The sequence below is a fragment of the Pelophylax lessonae genome (assembly GCF_965119305.1).
Source record: "Pelophylax lessonae genome assembly, chromosome: 2".
NCBI classification, from domain to species: domain Eukaryota; kingdom Metazoa; phylum Chordata; class Amphibia; order Anura; family Ranidae; genus Pelophylax; species Pelophylax lessonae.
This window is the reverse complement of record NC_138769.1, coordinates 481,262,300-481,275,507: the sequence shown is the minus strand read 5'-3', so window position 1 is coordinate 481,275,507 and position 13,208 is coordinate 481,262,300. Positions and strand designations below refer to the sequence as shown.

The window sequence follows — 13,208 nt, the reverse complement described above, 5'->3', positions numbered from 1 at the left end:
GGATACGTATTTTACTCACCGAACTGCAAATCAATTTATAACATTTTTACCAGGTGTTTTTTGGGATTTTAGGTTGTTATTTTGTCTCTAGTATTTAAAATACACCTATGATAACAATTATAGACCATTCATAAGTGGGCAAACTTCCAAAATCTGCAGGGGATCAAAAAATTATTTCCCGCACTGTATATGGCCAGTGTTTCTTAATGCATGAAATGAATAGGTGTGTTTTATTCTTTAGAATCTTTGTAAGTGATGCATACCTGCTCCATGTCTGATTAGATATATAAGCCAAAATGAATCCAAACGTATAGCCACAAAGTGGAAATATCGTTCCTAAAATCCAAAGCTTAGGTGAAATTTCCCATGATCCTTTGTAGAGAACGCCACCAACCACGGCAATGACAATAATGAGAATGGCACCAGTGATCGAACCAATCTAGCAGAGAAAAATATAAGAAAGTATATAACATTTATACAATAAGCAAAAGGCTTTTTGCCTTAAGGTTATTTACAATGATTCAAGACTTGAGATAATAACAATGACATTTCATAAAAGGAAAGTGGTCTTAATAAAGTAATAATACTTTTCAGTAGCATCCCATTTCAAGGAATGTTTATCTGCTGCTTGTGTCTGTTGTGGTTAGTTGGTTTCACTCTGAGAAAGACTTGCCAGTCTTAAAGCTGAAACCGGGACACACCATTTTGAATATCTTTTTGGATTTTATATTCTTCCATTAAACATGCATTGCTATCTTTTTCATTTACTTTCCTCTGATAAACATATAACAGGACTTGTAAGCTCCCCATGAAAGTAAAGCTGCCTCTTTTTTTCTGGCCTCCCAGCTGAACCCAGCATTATGTTTTTTGAATGACTCTGTATGGGAAAAAGCACAGGGGTGGGCAGGAACAAAACTGTTGTGCTGGGAACATCTGCAAGGCCTTACGTACAATGGTAGCTGTACTTTTGGGGGGAGCTTACTAGTGCTTACTAGTGCTTTTATATGCATATTAGAGTGTTGCACGCAGGATAAGTAAAAAAATATCTAGTCACAAGATATAAAAAATATTGTCCCCTGAGTTCAGCTTTAACACCATGAGGGGCTAAAAAAGGTTTGGTTCACTTTGATGACATGAAGCATGATGCAAATTCAACAGTTTGCTGAGTGCTTGAGTGTAAACAACCATTGGGCCTAGTATGTGGATCTGAGAAACATGTTTCAGGTATTTCATTGTTGCAGCAGAGGTTAGGTATACCATTTTTAAAAATGTTGCTTTACCAACCTTAAGAATTCTCTTTGCATATCTTGGCCATTTATAGTTAACGAAAATTCCAAATCCAACGGGGACAACCAGGGCCACCAATGCAATACCTAAAATATAAATATTGGAAACCAAGAAATAAGTTCCAGGAAATTGACAGTATTCCCTATTACTACAGTATCTCACAAAAGTGAGTACACCCCTCACATTTTTGTCAATATTTTATTATATCTTTTCATGTGACAACACTGAAGAAATGGCACTATGCTACAATGTAAAGTAGTGAGTGTACAGCTTGTATAACAGTGTAAATTTGCTGTCCCCAGAAAATAACTTAACATGCAGCCATTAATGTCTATACAGTTGGCAATAAAAGTGAGTATACCCCTAAGGGAAAATGTCCAAACTGGGCCCAATTAGCCATTTTCCCCTCCCCGTTGTCATGTGACTTATTAGTGTTACAAGGTCTCAGGTGTGAATGGGGAGCAGGTGTATTAATTTTAGTGTTATCGCTCTCACTCTTTCATACTGGTCACTAGAAGTTCAACTTGGCACCTCATGGCAAAGAACTCCCTGAGGATCTGAAAAAAAAAAGAATTGTTGCACTATATAAAGATGGCCTAAGCTATAAGAAGATTGCCAAGACCCTGAAACTGAGCTGCAGCATGGTGGCCAAGACCATACAGCAGTTTAACAGGACAGGTTCCACTCAGAACAGGCCTCTCCATGGTCGACCAAAGAAGCGGAGTGCATGTGCTCAGCGTCAAATCCAGAGGTTGTCTTTGGGAAATAGACGTATGAGTGCTGCCATTAATAAAAAATAGTGTAGCGCAGTCTAATAAATCCAAACAATATTGGATATCAATCCATGGGTAAAATCGCTTTGAACCAATATTAATACATATAAAAATATATCTTAAAAACCAATTCATAAATATAGGAGACAGTTCATAATGAGGTGATAAAAGGTATAACAGACGGGAAAAAATATAGTCCACTTGTGATCTGGTGAAATGACAACAGGTGTGACTTCAGTGCTCATAAATTCCCACCACCAAGCATTATCTGCCTCTCACCTCCAGAACTCGACCCTGCAGGGTCTAAAAGCATAAACAATCTCCACGGTACACAGCATATGATGTTCCGATATATAACAGGACCAAGCCTCCAGCACTTGTCAGCACAGATAAGAGTAAATACTGCAAAGGGTACAGCTCACACTCGATTCCAAATCCATCCCAAGACATATAAATAAAAAGGGGGAAATCTAGTGCTCTCTGTTGCAATAGTTGAACTTTATTCACTCAAAAATATTGCACTTACATTGTATCCGAAAGTAGCGAGCATAACAATTGCAGAGCGTGCAGCGTGCTGGATGGTGCCTGGCTCCTTCCTGGTTGACAGCCGTAGGACCGATTGCTGCCAGCATTGTTGCAGAGGTTGAAGGGGTGGGGGGTCAGTCTGTCCTTTCTCAGACCATACGCCGCACACTCCATCAAATTGGTCTGCATGGCTGTCGTCCCACAAGGAAGCCTCTTCCAAAAATGATGCACAAGAAAGCCCACAAACAGTTTGCTGAAGACAAGCAGACTAAGGACATGGATTACTGGAACCATGTCCTGTGGTCTGATGAGACCAAGATAAACTTATTTGGTACAGATGGTGTCAAGCGTATGTGGCGGCAACCAGGGGAGGAGTACAAAGACAAGTGTGTCTTGCCTACAGTCAAACATGATGGTGGGAGTGTCATGGTCTGGGGCTGCATGAGTGCTGCTGGCACTAGGGAGCTACAGTTCATTGAGGGAACCATGAATGCCAACATGAACTGTGACATAATGAAGAAGAGCATGATCCCCTCCCTTTGGAGACTGGGCCGCAGGACAGTATTCCAACATCATAACGACCACAAGCACAACTCCAAGAAGACCACTGCCTTGCTAAAGAAGCTGAGGGCAAATGTCTCCAGACCTAAACCCTATTGAACATTTGTGGGGCAGCCTCAAACGGAAGGTGGAGGACTGCAAGGTCTCTAACAACTACCAGCTCTGTGATGTGTTCATGAAGGAGTGGAAGAGGACTCCAGTGGCAATCTCTGAAGCTCTGGTGAACTCCATGCCCAAAAGGGTTAAGGCAGTGCTGGAAAATAATGGTGGCCACACAAAATATTGACACCTTGGGCCCAATTTGGACATTTTAACTTGGCTGTACTCACTTTTGTTACCAGCGATTTAGACATTAATGGCTGTGTGTTGAGTTATTTTGAGGGGACAGCAAATTTACACTGTTATACAAGCTGTACATTCACTATTTTACATTTTAGCAAAGTGTCATTTCTTCAGTGTTGTCACATGAAAAGATATAATAAAATATTTACAAACATGTGAGGGGTGTACTCACTTTTGTGAGATACTCTATATCTTGCAAAAAGTATGGATTGCATCAAAATGGTGAAACCTCTCCAGCATCAATAAAACCTGGGCCTTTTTCTGCCTCGAACATGCTATAATATGCTGAAAAGGGAGAGGTAGCTATACTGAAAAACGTATTTTATTTATTTATTTATTAGATCTTTGTTTATCAGAAATGACAATTTCTGTTAAGTCACCATTTTAACAAACAGCAGAACTAAACATTTTCAAATTTTCAAATCAGAATCTGCTCAGTTACTGGTTTAGGTTGTTTTATATTAATTTGAACCCAAAAATGTTCAGTCTAAAATGTTTTCCTGGATTATTAGGCAAAGAAAGAAAAAGCCAGTCAAGGCAGAAGTCCAAAAAATAAATTTATGAAACATGTTTTATCTGATTACCCAGTTTAGAGATTCACAATCCTACTGTCATACTGTGCTAACAGATAGGAGACACTTCTATTTTTGGGTTTAGCTTTGCAAATTCCTGTGTCACTACTCTACCTTCAGTCACCTCATTGTATAAGGAATCAATATCATCATACTGCTTGTTGTGTATTCTTTTTCCATTAAGCAGGTAGGTGACACGGGAAATATATTTACAGGAACAGTTACATCATCTTCCTGGTAATGCTGATGTTGGAGATATGTGAATCACCAGGTTGGCTGAACAGAATTACAAATCATTTGTTGTGTAAAACACCAGCTATAATTTTAAGGTAATGCTTTTCAAATAATATAAATGGCTGCTCTTATTATAAAGGCATTTAGAAAATTTTAAGCTATTACAAGTTTATAGCAGCCATTCTAAGTAGTCTAAGCAGTTTAAGTATTCTTAGACTTACTAGCCTCATGCTGTGTATATACTTGGCAATTTTGTTTGGAAATTTGAAGCTTTTAAAGTGGAGCTAAATTGTATCCCACCCATCCATCCATTTCTAGCTGCGGCCATCTTGAGTGAGGGCAGATGGTTCTTGTAGCATTTACTTCCTGGAATTCATCTGCCCTTAGCTCAGACATGCAGACAGGAGGGTACGCTGACGTACCTCCCAACTTTTTGAGATAGGAACGAGGGACACACATCCCTTAAAGAAGAATTATACAGCAAAAAATAAATTTGGTTAAACCCACAAATGCTTTTTTACCATTACTATTCCTTTATATTGGCTTTGGAAATAACAAAATTTAAAATTTGCATGAAATGTTTAGCACTGGCAAACACTTTTTTAAGATAAATAATGCATTTTATGTATAACTATATAGAGCAGATCAAAATGAGGGGTAAATGAGGGGAAAAGGAACAGAGAGACTTTGCTCCAAATGAGGGGCAGTCACTCAAAATCGGGGACAGTTAACTTTGCTAACACAGTTTATCCTCTCCACCTTCAGATGAAAGAAAAAAAATGGCAATGAACACTCCTGGGATGTTACACATCAATTTGGCCTAGACCATAAACCAGGAAACAACTGAATAAGGTAAAAAAAAATAAGGTTAAACAAGTCAATATAATAAACCTTTATCAGTTTACTAATACTGGCAGCATAAGGATTAAAAATAGTTAATGTTGATCCAAAAAGTTTAGTATACAGTGGGTATAGAATTACCCCCCCCCCCCTTTAAAATAATCAAATTGTGTCCCTTTTCAGCCTGAATGAAGACAGGCACAGTTTATCCAGTTGTATTTATTTAGTGCAAGTTTTAACATCCAAGTGAAAGATATAACACATGTCAGAATAAAATTTAAAAAAATCAAAAACAGAATCACTGAGTTGGAAAAAGGATTACCATCCTCCTAAAAATGACTTGCATACTCATTTAGGTGTAGCTAATCATCTTCTCAATGGCACACAAGGTCATGTGGCTTCCAACTGTGATGAGCTGTGGTCCTTTTTAATTAGCTCAGCATGAGAGAGCTTTCCTGGAGCATTTCAGTCTATATGCAACTGAATTGAACAATCAACTATGGGTAGCAAGGCATTGTCAAAAGATCTCCAGGATAAAATTGCAGACAGATCAGAAGATGAATACAAAAAAATGTCAAAGGCTTTATCAATGCCTAGAAGCACAGGGAAGTCTATTATTAAGAAGTGGAAGAAATTTGGTACAACACAGACCCTCCCTGGATCAGGACATTGCTCCAAACTGAATAAAAGAGCCAGGAAGAAACGGATTAGAGAGGCTACCATGAGGGCTACAGCAACTCTGAAGCAGTGGCAGGAATTTATGACAAAGAGTGGTCATTGTGTGCATGTGACAACAATATCAGAAATTCACCACACATGTGGCTTGTTTGGGATGGTCGCAAGAACAAAGTCACTCCTCAAGAAAGGCCACATTCAGTCATGACTGAGCTTTGCCAAAACGCACCTTGAAGATTCTGGTATGTTTGGTGAAAATCCAATGCAGCTCACCATCCAATTAATACCATTCCTACAGTAAGGCATGGAGGTGGTAATATCCTGTTATTGGGGGGGGGGGGGGGTGGCGGGAATACTTGTCAGGATAGAAAGAGTAATGGATGGGGCAAAATACCAATATCAAATTCTTGAGCAAAATCTGCTGCCCTCTGCCAGAAAGTTGTCAATGGGAAGAAGGTTTACCTTCCAACATGACAATGACCCAAAGCACACAGCAAAAATGACCACACGGTAGTTGAAGGAGAAGAAGGTTCATATCCATGACTTAAATGCCATTTCAAATCTGTGGAATGACTTGAAGACTGCAGTCCACAAAGGGTCACCATCAAATTGAACTGAACTTGAGCAGTTCTGCAAAGAAGAGTGGCAAATATTGCAAAGTCTGTGCTAAGTTTGTAGAGACATATCCCAACAGACTACGTAAAGGATAAAGCAAAAGGTGCTTCAACAAAATACTGACACAAGGGGGCGATCCTTTTTCCAACTCATTGATTTTGTTTTTGAATTTCTTTTGCTGACATATTGGTGTTATATCTTTTACTTGGATGTTATAAATTGCAGTAAATACAACTGGATGAAACAAAAAATTGTATCTGTCTTTATTTTGAGCTGCAAACAAACGTGATTATTTTACAGGAGGTAATTCTTTTCAATGCCCTTTGTATATATAAAAATCGCCCAACTAACACCCAATATTTCAACATTATCTTCTTTTGCCAATAACCAACCAAAAAAGAAAAGAGACAGCAAGTGGGGAGAAAACATTGAAACTTAAATGGTAGGGGAAATAAATGTTAATATTTCTATTCTGCTTGGCATTCTAGACAAAAATGAGCATATAACAAAGATTTGGTTTTCCATGTTTGTAGTTACAATAAAATCTGGTGCCTTATAGGGCCACTTACCAATACTATCATAAGGAATAACAATGGAGCTGGCATCCACAAATATTTTAGTGTAGAGGAAGAGACATAGAGGCATCATGCCTAATCCGAGGAGTGTGGAACAAGTTGTCATGCTTATACTGCAAAACAAATCAATATGCAGTGATACTTTACATACATCTTATTTATTCAGAACAAATGGAATATAGCAGTCACACCAGAGAGCAAAAGCAGATGTAGAAAATCTAATGTTGCCCTCCAGTCGGCTATAACAATATATCTGCTAGTTAATGCAGCCAGCTGTAAAAGTGTGGAATGAGGGTTGGTTAATACGCTCTTTATGCCTGCCAGTAAATAATTATAAAGGATTTAAAAAATCTTGTTTGTAAATATCATTCACATTTTACATCATTAAAATTCATCCTTTTATTTTTAATTTTGTTGTAGCTTTTCATCTGTCATATTGAGACTACAGAGATTGTAGTGTTTTCCATTTTGATGACCCCGTATCTATCGCTGGGCAAAGAGGGGCAAATAGTTAGGAAAACCACAGCCAATTAAAACTGACCTTGGCATTTAACATGCATTAATATATTTCTTATAGCAATCTGTTTGATATGGGTTTTCTTTCAAAATGTGTTTGTTGTCACTGATTATATTTCTATGAATGGTTAAAGGGTCTAAGCTTTATTGACTAAATTACACAAATATCATCTTGATGTCTCAGGCACTGTGAATCATTTAATCCGGAATATTACCGTCTTCTACTGCAAGCAAAATTAGCATCTACAAGCTCTATTCGCTTTCTGCTATAGATTTAGGAAGAACACATAAAATTGTCAAGTTTTACTGCTGATTGGTTAAAGTGATTCTAAACTAATTTTTTTTTATTAAAAAATAATTGCAATATGTATAAATATATATAGAATGTAACTTCTATCTTCCTTCCTTGGTTTCATCCCTAAAATGCAAGCTTTTTTCTGCTTTTCTCAGACTTCTAATTTGGCTGGGTTTGATCTCCATGCCTCTCATGTGTGTGAACATAGCCATGCTTTTCTGCTTGCCTCCGAGTTAGACTACACATGCAGACACATTCACTTCTATGAAAATTGTAGTACACAAAGTAGAAGTCCGGTGCATCAGTGGAGGATGACAAGCATGCACACACAAAAAAAAGAAGCCTGAAAGCAACGGTAAGAGATTTATTTTTAAAGAAAAAGACAAATAAATAAAAAAACAACAGAGTCATGATGTATTTGATTTTTTTTTTAGAACAATTGATGTTTAAAAATTAAGTTTGGTATCACTTTAACTAAGACAGCATTATATAATGAAGGTGTACCCTTGATTCTTGATGTTTTACAGTGCCATCTGTAGCACTTACCTTAAGTCCATGTCTCCATCTAACCAGTATGCGACGATGTTGGAGCTAGTTCCTCCAGGGCAGCAGCCCATAATTATAACCACAACAGCCTGAACTGGAAGAATGTCAAAAGCTACGGAAAGGATAAAGGCTGTCAGTGGCATTATCCCAAACTGACAAAGAAATCCTACAGCTATACCCCAGGGACGCTTTATGTGGCCCCAGAATTTCTTAACTTCAACTGTGCAGCCCATTGAAAACATGACCAGAGCTAACATGACTGTGATCACAGTGCTTAATACTGTGTTTAAAATGGCATTGAAATTACTGGGTGGCAAAACACAAGAGGCTTTGTCACAAATGGTTGCATGCTCAGGGCAGTTATAATCATTCTGTAGGATCTGGGATCCTAAAAACCCAGAGAGTTCCATTGTGGAAATCAGCGAAATGCTTTAAACCCAAGAAGCTGCAATGTTAAAATCAATCCATCTAGCACAGTTCCTTGACTACATGCTGTGGAACTTCTGCTCCTCCTTTTTAAAGTGCATTAAATGCAATAAAAAGCTGTAAATACTTAGCTGGTACATGTCCAGTGCTCCTATCCTGAGCCTTGCTGCTCATAGTGGAGTGCAAGAGTCCCACCATAAAATCTCACAGCTACGTATATTGTAACTTTTATGACATTTAATTAAGTTTAGTCATTTATTTATTTAGCCTCATCTCATAATTATGTCATTTGTATGGGTCTCTGACCTGTCTTTCATAGACCAGAGTTCAACTGCTTTTTAGGTAAAATGTGCATACCTCCCAGTCTTTTGTTACTGGTTGTCTTGCTTACAACATCCTTTACTTCCTCGAAGTTTTTCATATTTACTGTTATATTCATTATGATGTTAATTGTGTTGTTCCATTTACTTTTCTTATACTGTCACAGATGGGCGCCGGCATAGAGCCCTAGATTTCCTCTTGCTGAAACATCCACAGTTGGGCTTTGTCCAATCATAGTTTTTTATGGGCTCCTTGCTGTCAGTTTTCTTTTTGATCATTTCCTTATACCTGGTTTGTGTGAGCCACTTTGTGCGTTGTTCATGATCCCCACATTCGGGTTTTCAGTGCCCACAGTGGCTCTGGTCGCAATGCTTAACATAGTATTCTATATATAGCCTTTGTCAAGAGTATATTTTTTGTTTTTCATATTTTCATATTTACCACTAGAGGGCATAGCCCTCCCATATACCTACTTACAGTTCTAATTTCAGTTCAGTTGATCTGCAATTAATTTCTCCTTGTTTCACAGCCTGCAGTTTGACTGAACGCCCCTAAGTGGGCTTTGCTCATGTTTTTCACCCTTTCCAGACTAATATCTTCTGTCCCTTTCTCTTTTTTGGACATGAGTTCTCTAGCCCGAATTACTTTTTCTCATATTTTGTAAATGGCTCCTCTAATCTCCCTAAAAGTATCCTCTTTAAATTGTAGAAGTTTTAATACCCCTGAAAAACATAGGCAAATTTTGTACCACTTCCACAAAATTCTATGGGGCTATGATTCCTCTTTTAAAACCCTAGCCACGCTCTCCCCCCGACAGTGGCAGCCCTCCAAGTTTGGTACCGCAAGAGAGATGTCTACTTGCTCTTCTCCAACCCATCTCCACTAGCCTGTTGTTTGACAATCCAGCCCTTTCAGAAAGTAGAGAGGTGTCGGCATTCAGTCCTATGACTGATCCTCCTGGCCCACAGCACACTCTTATGTACATGCATCCCTTGGGTCCTTTGTAGCCCACCCTAATGCTGCATCTTCTGCTATAAATTGGTTGTTGAAATTCCAACTGTTGACTTATTGTAAATCATTATTCACCTCGAATCAAACACATAAACCTTTGCTAGAATTCAAACGTTTGTGTCTCCTCCCCGAGGTACCCCGCCACACCTTATCAGTGATATACATGTAGCACCCTACAGGTAGGTGCTAGGTAAATGTATAGTGGGCCTTGTCTGCCTAACAGCAGGGCTGGGTTTTATTTAGCTAGGGTGTCAGGGCTTCCAGATGTGCCTGCTGAGGGGAGAAGTATCCCCACTGGCTCCTGTGAGAGGATTCTCATAGGGCAGTGTGGGAAGCCCAATCAGGGTACACATCCCAGCTTGTAACTACCCCAGAAGGCAGATTATGCTGCAAAGGATTCTAGGAGTGGGTATAAGTTTGGGGGGGAAGTGCGTGGCACGGTGTCTTTGGCGGGAGCAGAGTCCCAGGAAGGAGAGTGCGGCTGTCTCTCCTCCTGTCTGGGGAAGGTGGATTTCTCAGGGTGTCGTCTGAGTGTCCAGACAGTGCTGAGTTGAGCTGAGGGGATCCGGTGTGCCGAGAGCCTGCGGAGAGAGAGAAGGGTCCAGTCCTAGGAAAGCCTACACAGGTCGTGAGTACTGAGGATTGCCCCTGGGGGTCTTCCTGAAGTTAGAGGTGACCACTCCGGAAGAGGTTCTGGCATCCAGTGTCAGCTAGCTGTAAAGGGGGTACCTAGGTTGAGGACCTTGAAGCTACATAGGGGGTACATAGTCAGTGGACCCTGAAGAGTTCAAGGTTGAAGGGGGCATCTGCAGTTTGGGCCCTGAATTGTACAGAGCGTGCCAGTTAAAGTGACAGTTATACAGAGTTCTACAATATACTACCTCAAGCTGTGCCAGGCGGGGGAAAGTATTCAGTGACTTTCATAGTACAACAGTGTCAGTAGTTCTACAGTTCTAAGTCTTGGATCTTCTGGACTATAAGTCGATGATTCAGCACTTCTTTTGTTCTACAGAGTGTTCTCAGTGTCAATGAGCGTTGGCTGGCGCTGGTTGGCATCACAGAAGCGCCAACGGGCATTTCAGGAGTAAAAGTCCCAATTGTAATTAGTTTAAGCCTCAAGGAGTATTCCACTCATTCCCTTCTTCCATCCCCTAATTCCAATAAAAAAAACACAAACAAAGATGCCGGAATTGTCATTGCTTCAGTTGTCACACCCAGGGTCACAGCTCACATGGGCTGGAGGGATTACCGGTACTAATGGCAGACCCACATCAGGCCACAGGCCTGGAAACCTTGCTACATTTGGGGGCTTGTCTGGGATTTTGCCTTTAGCTACTGGGCCAGTTGCCCTTGGTAACGGCCAAAGAAAAAGTCCAAAAAATACATTTTTGTGTCCGGAACTGCTACATCAGCATCAGGCCGGGTGTGAGACTGCAACTGCGGAAGGCAGGGAGAGTGGGTTGAGGCTAGAGGCCCACAGAGAGGGATGCTTGTGGCAACGTGAATGCTCCAAGAAAGACTGTAAAGTGACCAAGACTCTTCATATGAATTATGAAATGTATTCTGCTGTCAGGAAGTGGTAAGCAGGAGACCAGTGTGTCAGGATGCGTGAATGCAGCAACTGCCTGATAGCAAGGAGTCCTAGTGTGGACAGGGAAAATGGAGTCAAGGGTCCAGAGAAGGACAGAGAAGTGGACGCCGGAGGTCCTAATGTGGACAGTAAACATGGAGGCCAGGGGCACGGGAAGAGAGGTGCCGGGAGCCGGGTGGTGCTGCATGCTATGTTGAAAAAGAATGTTGACCGTGCATCTGAAAGCGGGACATTTATTCTTTATGGCTGGTGCACACATAGTGTGGGGATTGTAGTCGGCCACGCCAAGGAGGGCCATGAACCTAGTCCTGGAGTCAGTATGGAAGATGTTAATTGCACATGTGTGGCAAGGAAGAGGAGCATCGGCCGTGCAGTCGATGGCGGGATGCTGCTCTTGCCGAGCAAGAGAGGGCGGCTGGCTTTAGGCAGGAAAAGCGCAGTGGAGGCCCTAGTGCAATTAAGGTGGGCGGATGTATGTCTAGCAAGTAACATACCCCGCTTTGCAGCTACTTCCCAAGTGTTTGCAGCGCAGCAGCATGGCAGGGGAAGAGTTACAGTACCGCGCAGGAAAGCGCGCCACGAGCAGAACTGCCCAAAGGAAAGAGTCACCACCCAAAATGGTGAATGGGTGGAGGTAGCAGGAACTTCTGGCCAATCAGGAGCGTCCCAGGGGACTCTATTAATATCCCCTCCTCTGGGTGCGGCCGTGCGGGAGACACGTGTAGGTGAAGGAGACATGTCGTTCACCAGAGGAGCGAAGAGTGTTCCCGCTATGGCTACCACCGCGGCCAAAAACCCTGCGGAGAGCCGAGAGCAGATCTACCCGCCTAATCCCCCGCTAGTTTGGGATACCGGTTTTCGGATGATGCTGGATGACGGACTCACTTTGTGCACCAGAGGAGGTCGGGAGTTCCTGGGAGTGGTATGTCCCCAATGTTCCACTATTACTCTGAGGGTGCAGGCATGGGTTCAATGTGGGCAATGCGGTGATTTGCTGCTCAGGGCAGAGAAGAGCGAGGGCCATTCCAAGAAGCTTGCAGTTATGTGGGAGACAGGCCTCACTCAGGAGATGATGGGGAGCGAATCAAAGTTCCTACGCAGAGCAGGAAGAGGCATCTTCAGGCTGATGATGCAGATGGAGAACCTGCCTGTAGTTGGTGGGCATACAGTCTGCGGGCAGGGGGTTCGGTCGCAGAGCTCCCTAGGGAGGGGGTCCGTGTCCACCCAAACAGTAGGGACCTGGTCAGAAGCACCGTCGGTCAGGGCCATCACGGAATCTGCCCCTATAAGTATTCTCCAGCCTGTCCAGATAGAAGTTGCCCAGGTGTCTTCCTCCACCGTCAGCAGTGAGGGTTAAAATTGCCCTGTTCGAGTGGACTCCCCATCCTTCTATCTAAAGCATGGCTCTGTGGAAGAAGGTATGGATGACTGGAGATCCATTGAGGAGACTGAATGGGAATGGGGATCAGAGACTGGAAGTAGCTCCCCAGGTCCCGAAGTTGT

At 41.6% G+C, this 13,208-nt stretch overlaps 1 protein-coding gene across 1 annotated transcript in view; it reads right to left on the bottom strand.

Annotated features, from left to right (window-relative positions):
• LOC309545177 (ileal sodium/bile acid cotransporter-like) overlaps positions 1-8,766 on the bottom strand; it is a gene marked incomplete at its 5' end in the record, with an annotated part of 32,585 nt that extends 23,819 nt beyond the window's left edge. Inside the window, 4 exons of the mRNA XM_082244315.1 lie at positions 264-439; positions 1,285-1,373; positions 6,994-7,112; positions 8,357-8,766. Coding sequence (XP_082100441.1) covers positions 264-439; positions 1,285-1,373; positions 6,994-7,112; positions 8,357-8,766 — 794 coding nt within the window. The remainder of the gene's footprint in view (positions 1-263; positions 440-1,284; positions 1,374-6,993; positions 7,113-8,356) is intronic.
• Between the last annotated feature and the right edge of the window lie 4,442 nt (positions 8,767-13,208).